This window comes from Coregonus clupeaformis, unplaced genomic scaffold (genome assembly GCF_020615455.1).
Source record: "Coregonus clupeaformis isolate EN_2021a unplaced genomic scaffold, ASM2061545v1 scaf0011, whole genome shotgun sequence".
Taxonomy (NCBI): domain Eukaryota; kingdom Metazoa; phylum Chordata; class Actinopteri; order Salmoniformes; family Salmonidae; genus Coregonus; species Coregonus clupeaformis.
Window position 1 is genome coordinate 1,584,843 of NW_025533466.1, and position 21,522 is coordinate 1,606,364.

The 21,522-nt window shown below is 45.4% G+C and overlaps 1 protein-coding gene across 1 annotated transcript in view; it reads right to left on the reverse strand.

Moving 5' to 3' along the window:
• The window catches only part of LOC121585124 (F-box/LRR-repeat protein 17), a 360,813-nt gene that overhangs the window by 213,662 nt on the left and 125,629 nt on the right, over window positions 1-21,522 (reverse strand). The window contains 1 exon segment of the mRNA XM_041901487.2: window positions 10,692-10,822. Coding sequence (XP_041757421.2) covers window positions 10,692-10,822 — 131 coding nt within the window.

Consider the following 21,522-nt stretch of genomic DNA (forward strand, 5'->3'; position numbering starts at 1 on the left):
AGCTGTGCTACAAGCCCAGCTTCAGACGCAATCGTTAGGCAAGGGTAATTTCAGTGTAGGAAAGGAAGAAACAGCGTCTGTGCCACCAGTAAGTACAGACAGTAACGTTAGTATAAATCCCCCGCACAGTCCCCGCAGCCGGACAACTTTCTCATGGCTTCTGGAGGGAAATACTGTTGGAATGCTCAACCGGTGTCGCTCATTCAGCCGACAGAAACCTTCAACCGGTTTTCCCATTATGTAGCGAGTCGGAGTCTGAGTCTGAGTCTTCTCTTGTCTCTACTCCTCCCGTTACGGGGTCTGAGACGCCGAAGGCTCCCACCATTAGCTCTGACAAATTGAAAACCCTAGTCATTGGCGACTCCATTACCCGCAGTATTAGACTTAAAACGAATCACCCAGCGATCATACACTGTTTACCAGGGGGCAGGGCTACCGACGTTAAGGCTAATCTAAAGATGGTGCTGGCTAAAGCTAAAACTGGCGAGTGTAGAGAGTATAGAGATATTGTTATCCACGTCGGCACCAACGATGTTAGGATGAAACAGTCAGAGGTCACCAAGTGCAACATAGCTTCAGTGTGTAAATTAGCTAGAAAGATGTGTCGGCATCGAGTAATTGTCTCTGGCCCCCTCCCAGTTAGGGGAAGTGACGAGCTCTACAGCAGAGTCTCAGCACTCAATCGCTGGTTGAAAACTGTTTTCTGCCCCTCCCAAAAGATAACATTTGTGGATAATTGGCCCTCTTTCTGGGACTCACCCACAAACAGGACCAAGCCTGACCTGCTGAGGAGTGACGGACTCCATCCTAGCTGGAGGGGTGCTCTCCTCTTATCTACCAACATAGATAGGGCTCTAACTCCTCTAGCCCCACAGTGAAATAGGGTGCAGGCCAGGCAGCAGGCTGTTAGCCAACCTGCCAGCTTAGTGGAGTCTGCCAATAGCATAGTCAGTGTAGTCAGCTCAGCCATACCCATTGAGACTGTGTCTGTGCCTCGACCTAGGTTGGGCAAAACTAAACATGGCGGTGTTCACCCTAGCAATCTTATTAGGATAAAGACCTCCTCCATTCCTGCCATTATTGAAAGAGATCGTGATACCTCACATCTCAAAATAGGGTTACTTAATGTTAGATCCCTCACTTCAAAGGCAGTCATAGTCAATGAACTAATCACTGATCATAATCTTGATGTGATTGGCCTGACTGAAACATGGCTTAAGCCTGATGAATTTGCTGTGTTAAATGAGGCCTCACCTCCTGGTTACACTAGTGACCATATTCCCGTGCATCCCGCAAGGGCGGAGGTGTTGCTAACATTTACGATAGCAAATTTCAATTTACAAAAAAAAATGGCGTTTTCATCTTTTGAGCTTCTAGTCATGAAATCTATGCAGCCTACTCAATCACTTTTTATAGCTACTGTTTACAGGCCTCCTGGGCCATATACAGCGTTCCTCTCTGAGTTTCCTGAATTCCTATCAGACCTTGTAGTCATAGCAGATCATATTCTAATTTTTGGTGATTTTAATATTCACATGGAGAAGTCCACAGACCCACTCCAAAAGTCTTTCGGAGCCATCATCGACTCAGTGGGTTTTGTCCAACATGTCTCTGGACCTACTCACTGCCACAGTCATACTCTGGACCTAGTTTTGTCCCATGGAATAAATGTTGTAGATCTTAATGTTTTTCCACAAAATCCTGGACTATCGGACCACCATTTTATTACGTTTGCAATCGCAACAAATAATCTGCTCAGACCCCAACCAAGGAGCATCAAAAGTCGTGCTATAAATTCTCAGACAACACAAAAATTCCTTGATGCCCTTCCAGACTCCTTCTGCCTACCCAAGGACGTCAGAGGACAAAAATCAGTTAACCACTTAACTGAGGAACTCAATTTAACCTTGCGCAATACCCTAGATGCAGTTGCACCCCTAAAAACGAAAAACATTTGTCATAAGAAACTAGCTCCCTGGTATACAGAAAATACCCGAGCTTTGAAGCAAGCTTCCAGGAAATTGGAACGGAAATGGCGCCACACCAAACTGGAAGTCTTCCGACTAGCTTGGAAAGACAGTACCGTGCAGTACCGAAGAGCCCTCACTGCTGCTCGATCATCCTACTTTTCCAACTTAATCGAGGAAAATAAGAATAATCCAAAATTTCTTTTTGATACTGTTGCAAAGCTAACTAAAAAGCAGCATTCCCCAAGAGAGGATGGCTTTCACTTCAGCAGTAATAAATTCATGAACTTCTTTGAGGAAAAGATAATGACCATTAGAAAGCAAATTACGGACTCCTCTTTGAATCTGCGTATTCCTCCAGGGCTTAGCTGTCCTGGATCTGCACAGACTCTGCGAGGGCCTGGGATCGGGAGAGACACTTAAGTGTTTTAGTACTATATCTCTTGACACAATGATGAAAATAATCATGGCCTCTAAACCTTCAAGCTGCATACTGGATCCTATTCCTACTAAACTGCTGAAGGAGCTGCTTCCTGTGCTTGGCCCTCCTATGTTGAACATAATAAACAGCTCTCTATCCACCGGATGTGTACCAAACTCACTAAAAGTGGCAGTGATAAAGCCTCTCTTGAAAAAGCCAAACCTTGACCCGGAAAATATAAAAACTATCGGCCTATATCGAATCTTCCATTCCTCTCAAAAATTTTAGAAAAAGCTGTTGCGCAGCAACTCACTGCCTTTCTGAAGACAAACAATGTATACGAAATGCTTCAGTCTGGTTTTAGACCCCATCATAGCACTGAGACTGCACTTGTGAAGGTGGTAAATGACCTTTTAATGGCGTCAGACCGAGGCTCTGCATCTGTCCTCGTGCTACTAGACCTTAGTGCTGCCTTTGACACCATCGATCACCACATTCTTTTGGAGAGACTGGAAACCCAAATTGGTCTACACGGACAAGTTCTGGCCTGGTTTAGATCTTACCTGTCGGAAAGATATCAGTTTGTCTCTGTGAATGGTCTGTCCTCCGACAAATCAACTGTACATTTCGGGTGTTCCTCAAGGTTCCGTTTTAGGACCACTATTGTTTTCACTATATATTTTACCTCTTGGGGATGTTATTCGAAAACATAATGTTAACTTTCACTGCTATGCGGATGACACACAGCTGTACATTTCAATGAAACATGGTGAAGCCCCAAAATTGCCCTCGCTAGAAGCCTGTGTTTCAGACATAAGGAAGTGGATGGCTGAAAACTTTTTACTTTTAAACTCGGACAAAACAGAGATGCTTGTTCTAGGTCCCAAGAAACAAAGAGATCTTCTGTTAAATCTGACAATTCATCTTGATGGTTGTAAAGTCGTCTCAAATAAAACTGTGAAGGACCTCGAGCGTTACTCTTGACCCTGATCTCTCTTTTGACGAACATATCAAGACTGTTTCAAGGACAGCTTTTTTTCCATCTACGTAACATTGCAAAAATCAGAAATTTTCTGTCCAAAAATGATGCAGAAAAATTAATCCATGCATTTGTTACTTCTAGGTTAGACTACTGCAATGCTCTATTTTCCGGCTACCCGGATAAAGCACTAAATAAACTTCAGTTAGTGCTAATACGGCTGCTAGAATCCTGACTAGAACCAAGAAATTTGATCATATTACTCCAGTGCTAGCTTCCCTACACTGGCTTCCTGTTAAGGCAAGGGCTGATTTCAAGGTTTTACTGTTAACCTATAAAGCGTTACATGGGCTTGCTCCTACCTATCTTTCCGAGTTGGTCCTGCCGTACTTACCAATACGTACGCTACGGTCACAAGACGCAGGCCTCCTAATTGTCCCTAGAATTTCTAAGCAAACAGCGGGAGGCAGGGCTTTCTCCTATAGATCTCCATTTTTATGGAACAGTCTGCCTACCCATGTGAGAGACGCAGACTCGGTCTCAACCTTTAAGTCTTTACTGAAGACTTATCTCTTCAGTAGGTCATATGATTGAGTGTAGTCTGGCCCAGGAGTGTGAAGGTGAACGGAAAGGCTCTGGAGCAACGAACAGCCCTTGCTGTCTCTGCCAGGCCAGTTCCCCTCTCCACTGGGGTTCTCTGCCTCTAACCCTGTTGCAGGGGCTGAGTCACTGGCTTGCTGGTGCTCTTTCATGCCGTCCCTGGGAGGGGTGCGTCACTTGAGTGGGTTGAGTTACTGACGTGATCTTCCTGTCTGGGTTGGCGCCCCCTTGGTTTGTGCTGTGGTGGAGACCTCTGTGGGCTATACTCGGCCTTGTCTCAGGATTGTAAGTTGGTGGTTGAGGATATCCCTCTAGTGGTGCGGGGGCTGTGCTTTGGCAGAGTGGGTGGGGTTATATCCTTCCTGTTTGGCCCTGTCCGGGGTTTCTTCGGATGGGGCCACAGTGTCTCCGGACCGCTCCTGTCTCAGCCTCCAGTATTTATGCTGCAGTAGTTTATGTGTCGGGGGGCTGGGGTTAGTTGGTTATACCTGGAGTACTTCTCCTGTCTTATCCAGTGTCCTGTGTGAATTTAAGTATGCTCTCTCTAATTCTCTCGTTCTCTCTTTCTCTCTGAGAACCTGAGCCCTAGGACCATACGTCAGGACTACCGGGCATGATGACACCTTGCTGTCCCCAGTCCGCCTGGCCTTGCTGCTATTCCAGTTTCAACTGTTCTGCCTGCGGTTACGAAACCCCTACCTGTCCCAGACCTGCTGTTTTCAACTCTTAATGATCGGCTATGAAAAGCCAACTGAGAGACCTGAGCCCTAGGACCATACGTCGGGACTACCGGCCGTGGTGACTCCTTGCTGTCCCCAGTCCGCCTGGCCTTGCTGCTATTCCAGTTTCAACTGTTCTGCCTGCGGTTATGGAACCCCTACCTGTCCCAGACCTGCTGTTTTCAACTCTTAATGATCGGCTATGAAAAGCCAACTGAGATTTATTCCTGATTATTATTTGACCATGCTTGTCACTTATGAACATTTTTGAACATCTTGGCATGGTTCTGTTATAATCTTCACCCGGCACAGCCAGAAGAGGACTGGCCACCCCTCATAGCCTGGTTCCTCTCTAGGTTTCTTCCTAGGTTTTCGCCTTTCTAGGGAGTTTTTCCTAGCCACCGTGCTTCTACACCTGCATTACTAGCTGTTTGGGGTTTTAGGCTGGGTTTCTGTACAGCACTTCGAGATATTAGCTGATGTAAGAAGGGCTATATAAAATAAAATTGATTGATTGATTGATAGGGTCATGTATAAAAATGCTGGGCAGGCCATTATTTTGGCTACCACAGGTATGCCCCCATACGATGACAATGCCCCCATCCACAGGGCACGAGTGGTCACTGGATGGTTTTATGAAAACGATGTAAACCATATGCCATGGCCTTCTCAGTCACCAGATCTCAACCCAATTTAAACTTATGGGAGATTCTGGAGCGGCGCCTGAGACAACGTTTCACGCAACCATCAACAAAACACCAAATTATGGAAATTATCGTGGAAGAATAGTGATGCATCCCTCCAATAGAGTTCTAGACATCTATGCCAAGGTGCATTAAAGCTGTTCTGGCTCATTCCGGCCCAACGCCCTATTAAGACACTTTATGTTGGTGTTTCCTTTATTTTGGTAGTTACCTGTATATACCTTCATGCTACACACATATCACAACTGCTGCTATCAGAGTCTTATTATTACTGAACTATTTAAACACTTGCCCCACATCCCCCATTCCCTGATACACGTGTAAATATTGGACTATAAATTGTGCCTTCACGTATTATAATTAAATGTTTATTCTATTCTACGGATCCATTTACTTTATGTTCGTATTCTTATATTTTATTATTTCTTATTGTTGTTGCATTGCCGAGAAAGAACCTGCAAGTAAGCATTACATTGGACGGTGTATACCATGTGTATCCTGTACATACGACTAATAAAACTTGAAACTAACACAGGCAGGGTTAATGCTAAGACATGCTGATTTATCCAAGTGTCCATAGCGACTAGTATTGTAGTTTTACTGACCGCTTTTTACTATCCTAGAGAGGAGGAGATGGTTTGGATTTAAGTAATGTTTATATTTGTTATAAAACACTTAAAGAAAAAAAAAAATAATCAAATGTGACTTTTGGGGAGGTGGAAGTGAGTCATGTTAAACACACTTTCTCTCTCCTCTGACTGCTATCCCTTTGTTTCTTTGTGACAACATCTTCTATTTGACTCGTATCTCTCTTCCTCTCTGTGTAACATTACTGACATGCTGAGATGGCTGCCAGTGTTTACCTGCTCTGGGTCATCACATGAAATGTTATACCATTCTCAGGAAATGAAGATGACCAAATAAGGACCTCCTGTTGTCCCAGTCAGACAGGCATTGGTCGAGTGTTCAGGCACAATGGTTTCCTAAAGCTAGGTGGTGAAAGGGGGATAAATTGCCAGGGTATTTTACCTCCCCGTGTCCTGTATTTTTGATGACACTTCATTTAATCACACACATACACAACCTCCTCCTGGGTTCTATCTATCGGATGTCCCCATCAGGGGGAAATTACACCAGGAAATAAGGGGTCATTTTACACCTGTTTACCTCCACACACACACACACACACACCTCGTCTAACACATAATGTGCGAGGTCAAGCCCCCAAATACCACAGTGGTAATCTAGCAGCAGGAAGGTAAACTGGTAAGAGGGGAGGCAATGGTGGAAACTGTTTCTGCTGGATGGCTGATTGGTAGTGGGGCTTTCATAGAGTGCGTGTGTACATGTGCATGCATGTGTGCGGCTCGAGTGTGCGTGTTTAGGGGAACCTACTCGTTTTGGCGGATCCCATGGCTGATCCTGAATCATATTGCCGGTTCTCTCTCTCCCTCTTTGTCTCTCTCTCTGTGGCTCTCTTCCTCTCGCTCTCTCTCTCTTACTCTGCAGCATTATATTCTGACATGCTAAACTAGGCCTGTCCAGAAGAGGAACACACCCATAGAGGTAATCTCATTCTCAAACAGACACCCTAACACAATCTCTCTCTCTCACCTCTCTGAGATATGTGACATTTCATAACAGTAAACCAGATTATCAATTTGATTTGCTTTCTGGGCCCTTGGGCACTCAGCAGCAGATAGAGGCCAGAAGGTAATACAGTACAGCTGATATACAGCCTGGTATACAGTCATACAGCCTAGGATTTATTCACCTTGCAACTGGGGAAATCAAGGTGGTAAACTCTCCCCTCTTGCCTTGCATCTCTCCCCTAACTATCTCTCTGTCATCCCCTGCCGCAGGCTCGCATCAAATCAAAATGTATTGGTCGTGTACACAGATTTGCAGATGTTATCACAGGTACAGTGAAATGCTTGTGTTTCTAGCAATACACACATAATCAAAAAAGTAAAAATATGGCCAGTTTACTAGATACACCACCCAGTTCACGAAAATGGATCGCTCCTACAGACAGTCAGTAACGTGGCCGGGGCTTGCTAGATAAAGCAGGCAGACAGGCATCGATGCATTCAGTTACTGTTCGATTGAACGTTAGACTGGGCAAAACGAGTGACCTAAGCGACTTTGAGCATACAAAACATTAGGAACACCTTCCTAATATTGACAACAGACTCAATTCATCGGGGCATGGAATCTATAAGGTGTCTAAAGCATTCCACAGGGATGCTGGCCCACAGTTGTGTCAAGTTGGCTGGATGTCCTTTGGGTGGTGGACCATTCTTGATACACGGGAAACTGTTGAGCATGAAAAACCCAGCAGCATTGCCGTTCTTGACACACACAAACCGGTGCGCCCGTCACCTACTACCATACCCTGTTCAAAGGCACTTCAATCTTTTGTCTTGCCCATTCACCCTCTGAATGGCACACATACACAATCCATGTCTCAATTGTCTCAAGGCTTAAAAATCCTTCTTTAACCTGTCTCCTCCCCTTCATCTACACTGATTGAAGTGGATTTAACAAGTGACATCAATATGGGATCATAGCTTTCACCTGGATTCACTGGGTCAGTCTATGTCATGGAAAGAGCAGGTGTTCCAATTGTTTTGTAGACTACATAGAGTAATTGAACACTGGTCACTTTAATATTGTTTACATACTGTTTTACCCACTTTATATGTATAGACTGTATTCTAGTCATGGCTCATCCTATATAACTACTGCAGTACACACCTTTTCAATGCATACACTGTCCATACATAGTGGTGTATAGTGTTGGTACTATAGTGTGGAAAGCTGAGCTGTAGTCGATGAACAGCATTCTCACATAGGCATTTCTCTAGTCCAGGTGGGATAGGGCAGTGGGCAGTGCAATGGCAATTGCGTCGTCCGTAGATCTGTTTGGCCGGTATGCTAATTGTAGTGGGTCTAGGGTGTCAGATAAGGTAGAGGAGATATGATCCTTAACTATCCTCTCAAAGCACTTCATGATGACAGAAGTGTGTGCTACTTGGTGATAGTCATTTAGTTCAGTTACCTTCGCTTTCTTGAGTACAGGAACAATGGTAGACATCTTGAAGCAAGTGGGGACAATATGTCCGTCAACACTACAGCCAGCTGGTCTGCACATGCTTTGTGGACGCGGCTTGGGATGCCGTCTGGGCTGGCAGCCTTGTGAGGGTTAACACGCTTAAATGACTTGCTCACGTCGGCCACGTGAGTAAGTATGTAGGCTCTTTCTTTCTTTCTCTCTCTCTCCCTCCCTCCCTCCCTCCCACACTGCAGCCTTACATTCTGACATGCTAAACTAGGCCTGTCCAGGAGAGGAACACACCAATAGAGGTAATCTCATTCTCAAACCGACACCCTATCTCTCTGAGATATGTGACATTTCATAACAGTAAACCAGATTATCAATTTGATTTGCTCTCTGGGCCCTTGGGCACTCAGCAGCAGATAGAGGCCAGAAGGTAATACAGTACAGCTGATATACAGCCTGGTATACAGTCATACAGCCTAGGATTTATTCACCTTGCAACTGGGGAAATCAAGGTGGTAAACTCTCCCCTCTTGCCCAGTATCCCTTATTTTCTCTCCCCTAACTCACTCGGTCCTCCCCAGCCGTAGCCCCAACAATCCTGTACACACACCTCGCCACCCAGTCCCACCAACACTAGGTCATTATAGGGCAAAGGCCCGGTGTGTGTGTGTGTGTGTGTGTGTGTGTGTGTGTGTGTGTGTGTGTGTGTGTGTGTGTGTGTGTGAGAGAAGGACGGTAACGTATCGCTGCCCCTCTGAGGAATCTGGCAAACGTCATGTTTCTTTATTGGCGGAGTATCCTATAACACCATACCCCTCCAAGTCCAACCACATCGCCTGCAAATTCCTAAATGTATAACCTGGTAAGGAGCTGAGAAACTGAGAAGGCTGGAGCCATTGTATCTAGGCTGCATAGTACATTCAATAGTGTGTTAACACTCCAAAAGATTCCTGCTATACCTCAAGTCAGGTAGGCTACTGCCAGAGCCATACATCAATACATAAAACAGATAGAAAACAATATATTAAAAAGAGAAATATTAATAAAACAAGAGCTGGTTTACTCAAGCCACCAAGCCATGCCTCTAAAGAGGTTTGTTTTCCCCCCTCTCTCCCTACGGTAACTCCCACTTCCTCCTAAAAGGAAAATAAGATTTCACATTTTCCCTCCTTTGGGATGTGATCCATGAATCCAGCCAGCAGGTTATTTGAGTATGTCCATCATTCCAGAGAAATGGAAGCGCCAATGAGAAAAATCTGCCAGAACCTTTTCTCTCCCCCTCCCTCTCTCCCTCTCTCCCAACCACCCCTGGGAGTGAATAACGTTCCTAGCCCCATCACAGAAAATGTCAAATATGCCATGGAACAAAATCTGTGTGTGCTTGTGTGTGTGCGTGCCCGTCTGGTCTAGAACTGGGAAAGAGCCAATTGGCTTAACTCAGTCCCACAATGCATCAAACGTGTCATAACACAGAAATCCCATACCATGTCAGAGTTGAGTTTCCATTTATTGAAGTCATCACCCCTTTTTTCACCTCCTCTACTCTCCTCCAGCCCCCGAGACTTGACTGTGTAGAAACTAGGGTAATGAATGTCAATACCTGTAGCGCAAGAGAAGTGACATACGGTCCTTATGTGGATGCTAGCAAGCAGGCAAGGTAGTGCTACGTACCAGCAGCCAATCCAGTAGCGGCTGGAAGCTATAGTGAGCTTCAATCTGTTATCGCTGAGTATTTGCATAAAGTTCAGCTTTCCCCGTTTCTTTGGTCCCGCCCTGTTTATGCTCCATCACCCATGCTCGCACTGCCTGATGGTCCCCCCGCCCACTTGACATCTCTCCATTGAAAATGAATGGGTTCAGTTGTTTCATCGCCCCCTAACATGTTCAGTGGGTACGTACTGTTAGAGTAAGCAATTGCCAGTGATTGACAAATAGCCTCCTACACAGTAACACATCAGTGCAACACAGCAACCATCATCAACACAGAACCAGAGGCCTAGAGATGAAAAACTCGCAACAGCAATTACACCCACCATCACATTCATAATATAGGAGCATAGAGGATATACTGGCTTCACTACAGGAAAATGGCTATGATTCCAGGAACACACACACACACACACACACACACATAGAGAAATATGAACGTGCACATCTGAGCTACAGTATGTAAGCCCTATGGGCCAAACTCATAAAATATTAGTTTGAGATGAAGGTGTGTGTGTGTGTGTGTGTACCTGTCGTTGATGCTCCAGTTGAGACAGAGGTTGAGGGAGCTGAGGTTCCTACACTTCCGGACCACCTCCATCACGGTCTCGTTGTTGAGCTCGGAGATGTGCCGCAGGTCCAGACTGCTCAGGTTATGCAGCTAGGAGAGAGGACAGAGACAGAGGTCAGTACAGACCCACTAACACACACTTACTGCTTTTCACCCCTACCTACATGTACATATGACCTCAATCAATCACCCCAACTACCTCATATTGTTATTTTATTGTGTTAGTATTTTCTTTTTATCTATTTGCTATTTGTCTTACTTGTTAACTGTATTGTTGGGAAAGGGTTTGTAAGTAAGCATTTCATGGTAAAGTCTACACTTATGTGACAAATAACATTTGATTTGCATAGAGAGTCATTCAGCACAAGAAAGTTAAGAGAGGATTACCAACTCAACAAGTAATAATAACACCGGTATACATTTTCTCTGATACACACTTGGCAAGGAGGATGGATAAGCCTGCACGCATGCACACGCCAGGAAGGCAGGATAATAAGTATTATTAAAGATATTATACCATTTCTAAAACACACAACAGGGAAGCAGAGTGTAAAATGTCACAGTCATGGCTAAACACAAAACAAGCGACCAGTAGGTATTAAGATTAGAGGTATCCTTGTCTGCTCTGTGGGCTTCTAGTCAGACAGACTGGAGGAGAACTAGAAGGGCAGGAAGCCTGGAGAATCCCTGGATCTGCTTCTCTCTTTACACACATTGAAATAGAAATGTGTCTGTTTTTATTGTCAGAGACCGAGCAGTCTGAAAAACATCCAACATAACCATGTGGCCTGGTAAATACATTATACATTAACCATAGAGTTCACAGTGACTTTACACACACAGGGTTGACAGTACAGAGAGGAACCATAGTCTCAGTCATAATTAGTATGCATAGAGCTTAGCGTTGGGACACATGGACATTTTGGCCTGCACCAACAGGTAGTTAACTAGGCAGTCCCTTTGCCTGTTGGCTATGGTATACCTCGGCCCTCCAACATATAGCTTCACAGTCAACCCCTACCCTAGGCCTGTATACCACCCACCCAGGACAGAAAACAACACTACCAGCCTGGAGGAAGATAAATACAGATGCATCACTGTCTTCTCCTCCCTACAGAACAGACACGTCCTCCCCACTGATGCATCAAGGTGCGACACTTATGTTTTAGCGATAGCCCCGTGAATAATCCTCCACTGTAGATCAGTAGAGAGAGAGACAGAGGGAGAGGGAGAGGGAGAGACAGAGGGAGAGACAGAGGGAAAGACAGAGGGAGAGACAGAGGGAGAGAGAGAGACAGAGGGAGAGACCGGGGGAGAGACAGAGGGAGAGACAGTGGGAGAGAGAGACAGAGACAGAGGGAGTGGGAGAGACAGAGGGAGTGGGAGAGGGAGAGACAGAGGGAGAGAGAGACAGGAGGAGAGACAGGGGGAGAGGCCGGGGGAGAGACAGCGGGAGAGACAGGGGGAGAGAAGAGAGGGAGAGAGAGACAGAGGGAGACAGAGGGAGGGAGAGACAGAGGGAGAGACAGAGGGAGAGAGAGGGGGAGAGACAGGGGAGAGACAGGGGGAGAGACAGGGGGAGAGACAGGGGGAGAGACAGGGGGAGAGGCAGGGGGAGAGGCAGGGGGAGAGGCAGGGAGAGACAGCAGGGGAGAGACAGCAGGAGAGAAGAGAGGGAGAGAGAGACAGAGGGAGAGACAGAGGGAGAGACAGAGGGAGAGAGAGACTTAGACAGAGGGAGAGAGAGACAGAGACAGAGGGAGAGAGAGAGACAGAGGGAGTGGGAGAGGGAGAGACATAGGGAGAAGGAGAGACAGAGGGAGAAGGAGAGACAGAGGGAGAGAGAGAGACAGAGGGCGAGACAGGGGGCGAGACAGGGGGAGAGACAGGGGGAGAGACAGGGGGAGAGACAGGGGGAGAGACAGGGGGAGAGACAGGGGGAGAGACAGGGGAGAGACAGGGGAGAGACAGGGGGAGAGACAGGGGGAGAGACAGGGGGAGAGGCAGGGGGAGAGGCAGGGGAGAGGCAGCAGGAGAGGGAGAGAGAGACAGAGGGAGAGACAGAGGGAGAGACAGAGGGAGACAGAGGGAGAGACAGAGGGAGAGAGAGACAGACAGAGGGAGTGGGAGAGACAGAGGGAGTGGGAGAGGGAGAGACAGAGGGAGAGAGAGACAGAGGGAGAGACAGGGGGAGAGACAGCGGGAGAGACAGGGGGAGAGGCAGGGAGAGACAGCAGGAGAGACAGCAGGAGAGAAGAGAGGGAGAGAGAGACAGAGGGAGAGACAGAGGGAGAAGGAGAGACAGAGGGAGAAGGAGAGACAGAGGGAGAGAGAGAGACAGAGGGAGAAGGAGAGACAGAGGGAGAGAGAGAGACAGAGGGAGAGAGAGACAGAGGGCGAGACAGGGGGAGAGACAGGGGGAGAGACAGGGGGAGAGACAGGGGGAGAGGCAGGGGAGAGGCAGGGGAGAGGCAGCAGGAGAGAAGAGAGGGAGAGAGAGACAGAGGGAGAGACAGAGGGAGAGAGAGATTTAGACAGAGGGAGAGAGAGACAGAGACAGAGGGAGAGAGAGACAGACAGAGGGAGAGGGAGAGACAGATGGAGAAGGAGAGACAGAGGGAGAGAGAGAGGGAGAGACAGGGGGAGAGAGAGGGGGAGAGACAGGGGGAGAGAGAGAGACAGAGACAGAGGGAGAGACAGAGACAGAGACAGAGGGAGAGACAGAGGGAGAGACAGCAGGAGAGAGAGAGACAGAGACAGAGGGAGAGACAGAGGGAGAGGGAGAGACAGAGGGAGAGACAGAGACAGAGGGAGAGACAGCAGGAGAGAGAGAGACAGAGACAGAGACAGGGGGAGAGACAGGGAGAGAGAGAGAGACAGAGACAGAGGGAGAGAGAGAGACAGAGGGAGAGACAGAGGGAGAGACAGCAGGAGAGAGAGAGACAGAGACAGAGACAGCAGGAGAGACAGGGGGAGAGACAGGGGGAGAGAGAGAGACAGAGACAGAGGGAGAGAGAGAGACAGAGACAGAGGGAGAGACAGAGGGAGAGACAGAGGGAGAGAGAGAGACAGAGACAGAGGGAGAGAAAGAGGGAGAGACAGCGGGAGAGAGAGAGAGACAGAGACAGAGGGAGAGAGAGAGGGAGAGACAGCAGGAGAGAGAGAGACAGAGACAGAGGGAGAGAGAGAGACAGAGACAGAGGGAGAGAGAGAGACAGAGACAGAGGGAGAGACAGAGGGAGAGACAGAGGGAGAGACAGAGGGAGAGACAGAGGGAGAGACAGAGGGAGAGACAGAGGGAGAGACAGGGGGAGAGAGAGAGGGAGAGACAGGGGGAGAGACAGCAGGAGAGAGAGAGACAGAGACAGAGGGAGAGACAGAGGGAGAGAGAGAGACAGAGAGAGGGAGAGACAGAGGGAGAGAGAGAGACAGAGAGAGGGAGAGACAGAGGGAGAGACAGAGAGAGACAGAGAGAGGGAGAGACAGGGAGAGAGAGAGAGACAGAGACAGAGGGAGAGACAGCAGGAGAGAGAGAGACAGAGGGAGAGAGAAAGACAGAGGGAGAGGGAGAGACAGGGAGAGAGACAGTGGGAGAGACAGAGGGAGAGACAGAGAGAGACAGGGATAGACAGAGACAGAGGGAGAGAGGGATAGACAGAGACAGAGGGAGAGAGAGAGACAGAGGGAGAGGCGGAGAGACAGAGGGAGAGACAGGGGGAGAGAGAGAGACAGAGACAGAGGCGGAGAGACAGAGGGAGAGACAGAGGGAGACACAGACACAGAGGGAGAGACCGAGAGACGGAGAGACGGAGAGACAGAGGAAGAGGCAAGACAGAGGGAGAGAGACAGAGACGGAGAGGGAAAGAGAGCCTAGATATAATATTTTTATTTTTGTATATGGTGTCCATATAGCACATAATTTGAAGCATTCAGTATGTACAAATTTAACTCAATACAAAATAATAATTTATAAAAATGATCAAGGCTCACATGATAAATACATTTCCTAAAGCATGCCCCAGTGATTGACTCTGGATCGAAGGGTTAAATTATTCATAGAGTGGCTGGTGTGTGTGTGTGTGTGTGTGTGTGTGTGTGTGTGTGTGTGTGTGTGGCTGAGATATAACTGTATTGTTGGCAAAACAAAGAAAACGCAGACCTAAAAAGACAAACCTTTCCCTCACTGTCTCTGTCTATCACCCTCTCTCTCATGATGTCAAATGTCAAAAGGCTCACCTGCATGCTCTCACAGACACACACAAATACCACACACACACACACCATTATGTATGGTTATTTAATCTGGAGCAAATATTAAAGCTCAACTTCAAAAGTGGAATTCGGTCTTCAATCTTCAAATATGCTTATCTTTGCCCAAATAGAATTTCTTAGCCAGCCAATTCATTGATGTGAATTATCCAATGAGAAATCAGGGCAACAAACCCTCTGTTTTGATTGGCCGATGTGTAGCTGGGTTGTATACGAGAGGAGCGTAGCACAGTCACGGCTGAGACTCTAACTTTGTTAATCCAACTCCAAAAACCACAACGGGGAAAATTCAACATTTTGGCACGCGGATCGAAAAATATCCCCAAATCCCTCAAATAAGGAATTAAAATTTATGTCAAGAAAAAAAATTGTCAAATGAGTGAAATCCATCATGTTGAAAGGGGTGACAGTATTTGTTGTCTCACTGTTGATAGATTATAATGAATAGATTTTTCGGTCTTAATGTATCTGGATAATGACTCACTTCCAGTTATAAGATCAGAGTTTATATTAATTCATTACACTGATCACACAGAGAGAGAGAGAGAGAGAGAGAGGGGGGGGTTCTGGCAGGGTATTCTAATTGCCGCTGCTTTTTACCGTAGCAGTTTCACTCCTGTGAGTTGGCAGGAAGGGTTGGCTGATTATTCACTGCGTTAATAAAAACACTGAAACCTGTGAAACACAGCTGCTCTGGGCTCAGCGCACACATGCACGCCAGCTTTTCCTCACCTCAGTATTAATCACATTGGGCAACCTAAGGTCCAGAAACAGACTTCTATCATTTTTCTTCCAGTGAACTATTGCCATGGAGAAAGAATAATAATCAGCTTTTTGGGGTTATGAATTTAATAATGGAAAAATGCGGTATTTTCTGTTCCAGTGTGTGAGGTGATGAGCAGAGCTCGAGGTTAACACAGCATGGAAGTCTGTTCACTAATCAATACATTTCTAGTAGGAACAAAGGGAGGGAATAAATAAAGGTTGGCAGGTTGCGTAGTAGTTAGAGCATTGGGCCAGTAACCAAAAGGTGTCTGGTTTGAATACCCGAGCCGAAAAGGTAAAAAACCTGTTGCTGTGCCCTTGAGCAAGGCACTTAACCCTAATTTGCTCCAGGTGCCGTACTATTATGGCTGACTCTGTAAAACAACACATTTCACTGAACCTATCTGGTGTATGTGACAATATATATATACACACACACACACTGTATATGTTATAATTTTTACTCTGTTCATTGTCTTTTTTTTTTTATGATTATTTTTATATAAATTACATAGATATTATTTATTTGGAATAATTTTGGTGAGAATATTTTTGGGAATACATTCTGCCTGTGCAGATTCCTTGTGACGCTAGTCATAACAAACCAAACACAGCTACTACAGAGCATGGAGACTAGCAAACGCTACAGAGCATCACATTATGAGGGAAAAAGAGGTTTAACGTGATATAAAAAGGATCCAACTACCCAGACTGAACCTCTGCATGGCCTGTCACAGGCTCCCAGGGAGACTTGGAATTTCATCATATGGTGAATTTCTAACCAGAATAACTGATATATAAATAGAACTGAACTGTGCATATCTAGCCTTTAATTCACAGTTCTGTTAGTCTCAATTATTATGTTTCCATCTTCTAAAAAACTCTCCATTCCTTTACTGTAAGTCTGTATCATGTGGTAGAGTTCAGTTCAAATCTCTTTTCCATGTCTTTGTGGACCAGCTGGTGAGGTTCGCTCCCACCTACCTCCTCCATAATTAGACACGTCTCAAAAGCAGGAAATGAGAGCACAGGTCAGGGGTCGAATAGAAAATGACACATTTTGTGAAAGAAAAATAAAAGAAAGGTTCGCCTTTGACCAAACTGGGGCGAGAGTTTTCTGAAACTTTAGATTAGAGTGGTGTGTGTGTGTGTGTGTGTGTGTGTGTGTGTGTGTGTGTGTGTGTGTGTGTGTGTGTGTGTGTGCATGTGTTGCCAGTGCACAGTGCCATGACAAACTGTAGCGTTACAGTATTTATTTGCGTAGCGTCAGGTGCCAGACAGGAAGCTGGACCAAAGTCGAGACCACAGGGAAAGGAAATGATGTCATGGTTAGAATAGAACTGGACCCTGAACTATGAGGTCATTGATTCTAGTCCAAGACCTGTGTGACCGGCCCAGTCTACTCCTGCCATAGACACATAACCAGCTTATAGGCTACAAGATCAGATGTGGTTAGGACTGATAGAGCTGGCATGGCTAGTCATAAACACAAAGAGTGTGTATAAATTGTGCTGAATGTTATGTGACCATGCCATAATTTCTAAGAGGAGTAACTGAACAGGTTTGTGAGTAAGACAAAAGTCAATCTGGCAACTATGGAATCAAGGAGCACACAGCTATGACTAGCATGGGCAGAGCAACATTTGTCCTTATAGCAAGAGTTGTCTTAAAGAGTTGACCAAGGGCAAAGCAACGCTAGGTGTAGTGTTTCCCGTCTCTCACGCACTCTGTCCAGAGGTGTTGTATGGTGAGAGGACAGGACACCTTCTGTTTGTTTACCAAGGTGAGAGAGAGGAGGAGTGAAGGGACAGGGTGGAGGTGTGAGGGAGAGAGGTGTCACTGGTCCACATTCAAAACACCAGCACAGATGAGAGAGACACAATATCACACAGGTCATTCCACACTAGCTTTCTGGGTCAAATAAATATGACTTAACAACAAGGATATAATACTGAATAATGATAGTAATCTGTTCTCCATTTTTCTCTCCCTCCCTCTCTCTTCTTATCCATTTCAGTCAGGAGAGCAGAGAGCTGTGGCAGGGCTATCCCTGTGGCATCGAGCCAAATCTCTCTCGCTCTTGCGCTCGCTGTTCTCTCTCTGACACACAGCTGATGGTGTATAAGTTTGTATGTGATGTGCGTGCGAGCGTGTGGTGTGATGAGTGTGTGGATGGGTTGTGGTGTATGTGGTCATTTAGCTTAGTGAGTTGGAGAGTAGGTGACCCTCTCTCTATCTGACCAGCCCTCTCACTGCCCTCCCCCTACCACTGGCTGTTATCTACACCAACACACACAGGATTAGAGAGACAGAGGAGGGGAGAGAGACAGAGAGAGATAGTTATTTTATCGGTTTTGTTTTGTTAATCTTTTTACTGAAAATAATTGTTTGTTTATAATGAGTTCTTTCAATATCAGTTGCTGGAATATACAGGGCATTTATTCTTCAGCATTTGGCCTGAAGAGTAAGAGACCAATGATTTATATATACACTAGATGACTTATAGGGGACACTGTGTTGAAGCCACCATGCCTCCATCTTGGCACTCCCTCACTAGTGCAAAAAACATATTTTAGAAGCTATAGAAATGCATTTATTAAGGTCTACATTCGTTTTTGCTGCATTTGTTCTATTACAGATACCTTATTGCATACTTCTAAATTATATTATGTGAGCTAAACATACAAATAAAATACAAAATATAAAAACATTTTCCTTAATGTATAATTATTTGAGATTACTAATGTTACTGTCCCCACTACAAAAAAAATACTTAAATACATGTAATTTTGTCCTTGAAACATTTAATTGAATACTGTAGAATTCCATTCATTACTATGGAGGACTACTCATACTGGGGAGTGCCAATATGGCCGACCGGTGGCTAGGTGTAGTGTTTCCCGTCTCTCACGCACTCTGTCCAGAGGTGTTGTATGGTGAGAGGACAGGACACCTTCTGTTTGTTTACCAAGGTGAGAGAGAGGAGGAGTGAAGGGACAGAGTGGAGGTGTGAGGAAGAGAGGTGTCACTGGTCCACATTCAAATTAAAAGGGTTAATTAATTTGGTACAAATCAGAAATGTGTGATTCAATACAAACCCTAAAAATGGGAAACAATCACATTTGGTTAAAAAAATATATATAATAAATCCCTCACAGAGAGATGTATTTCTCTGTGCCATATACAGTGGGGAGAACAAGTATTTGATACACTGCCGATTTTGCAGGTCTTCCTACTTACAAAGCATGTAGAGGTCTGTAATTTTTATCATAGGTACACTTCAACTGTGAGAGACGGAATCTAAAACAAAAATCCAGAAAATCACATTGTATGATTTTTAAGTAATTAATTTGCATTTTATTGCATGACATAAGTATTTGATACATCAGAAAAGCAGAACTTAATATTTGGTACAGAAACCTTTGTTTGCAATTACAGAGATCATACGTTTCCTGTAGGTCTTGACCAGGTTTGCACACACTGCAGCAGGGATTTTGTCCCACTCCTTCATGCAGACCTTCTCCAGATCCTTCACGTTTCGGGGCTGTCGCTGGGCAATACGGACTTTCAGCTCCCTCCAAAGATGTTCTATTGGGTTCAGGTCTGGAGACTGGCTAGGCCACTCCAGGACCTTGAGATGCTTCTTACGGAGCCACTCCTTAGTTGCCCTGGGTGTGTGTTTCGGGTCGTTGTCATGCTGGAAGACCCAGCCACGACCCATCTTCAATGCTCTTACTGAGGGAAGGAGTTGTTGGCCAAGATCTCGCGATACATGGCCCCATCCATCCTCCCCTCAATACGGTGCAGTCGTCCTGTCCCCTTTGCAGAAAAGCATCCCCAAAGAATTATGTTTCCAACTCCATGCTTCACGGTTGGGATGGTGTTCTTGGGGTTGTACTCATCCTTCTTCTTCCTTCAAATACGGCGAGTGGAGTTTAGACCAAAAAGCTCTATTTTTGTCTCATCAGACCACATGACCTTCTCCCATTCCTCCTCTGGATCATCCAGATGGTCATTGGCAAACTTCAGACGGGCCTGGACATGCGCTGGCTTGAGCAGGGGGACCTTGCGTGCGCTGCAGGATTTTAATCCATGACGGCGTAGTGTGTTACTAATGGTTTTCTTTGAGACTGTGGTCCCAGCTCTCTTCAGGTCATTGACCAGGTGCTGCCGTGTAGTTCTGGGCTGATCCTCACCTTCCTCATGATCATTGATGCCCCACGAGGTGAGATCTTGCATGGAGCCCCAGACCGAGGGTGATTGACCGTCATCTTGAACTTCATCCATTTTCTAATAATTGCACCAACAGTTGTTGCCTTCTCACCAAGCTGCTTGCCTATTGTCCTGTAGGCCATCCCAGCCTTGTGCAGGTCTACAATTTTATCCCTGATGTCCTTACACAGCTCTCTGGTCTTGGCCATTGTGGAGAGGTTGGAGTCTGTTTGATTGAGTGTGTGGACAGGTATCTTTTATACAGGTAACGAGTTCAAACAGGTGCAGTTAATACAGGTAATGAGTGGAGAACAGGAGGGCTTCTTAAAGAAAAACTAACAGGTCTGTGAGAGCCGGAATTCTTACTGGTTAGTAGGTGATCAAATACTTATGTCATGCAATAAAATGCAAATGAATTACTTTAAAATCATACAATGTGATATTCTGGATTTTTGTTTTAGATTCCGTCTCTCACAGTTGAAGTGTACCTATGATAAAAATTACAGACCTCTACATGCTTTGTAAGTAGGAAAACCTGCAAAATCGGCAGTGTATCAAATACATGTTCTCCCCACTGTATATGACCTCGAATAAGTCGAATGGATAACCTTTTTTGTACTTATTTTTTATTTAACCTTTATTTAACTAGGCAAGTCAGTTAATAACAAATTATTATTTACAATGACGGCCTACCAAAAGGCAAAAGGCCTCCTGCGGTGACGGGGGCCAGGATTAAAAATAAATAAAATATAGGACAACACACACATCACGGCAAAAGAGACAACACAACACCACATAATGAGAGACCTAAGACAACCGCCTAGCATGGCAGCAACACATGACAACACAGCATGGTAGCAACACAACATGACAACAACATGGTAGCAACAGGAAAACCTGCAAAATCGGCAGTGTATCAAATACTTGTTCTCCCCACTGTATGTACAGCCCTCAGAGTCTCCTTACTATTCAGATGACACATTCTCTGACCTTGACTTAGAGATATGCCATTTTCAAGCCCAAGATAATGTGCTGGTATGTGGTGACCTTAATGCCAGAACAGGAACTCTTCCTGATACAACCAGCACACAGGAAGACTTTATAATTGACCACAATTGTTTTAAACATTTGTCAGTACATTGTAAATGGTAGGGTACGAGGGGACTCTTTAGGACAGGGGTGTCAAACTCAAATCATTGCATGGGCCATATTGAAAAAACTACAAATTTGCAGGCCAGACATAGCCTATTATGTTTGTTTTTACAAAAAAACATGCATACAACTGCGACCCAAACTGGCCATTGTTTTATTTGAAAAAATACCGCCCATTATAATGTCCACTTAGGCACATAGGATGCTGTATCTAGCATTTTAACATATTAAAATAAATAATATTTGTCCAGCCTTTGCTGCTATGCTTTCAGATATGCATAATACGCTGCGACGCGAATCTTTTTTTTTTTTTTTTATAACTCCAAATAACAAAAACGTAGCTAGGTTGATATAACATTTAAACATAAAACATGTTTTTTTATTTTTTTTGC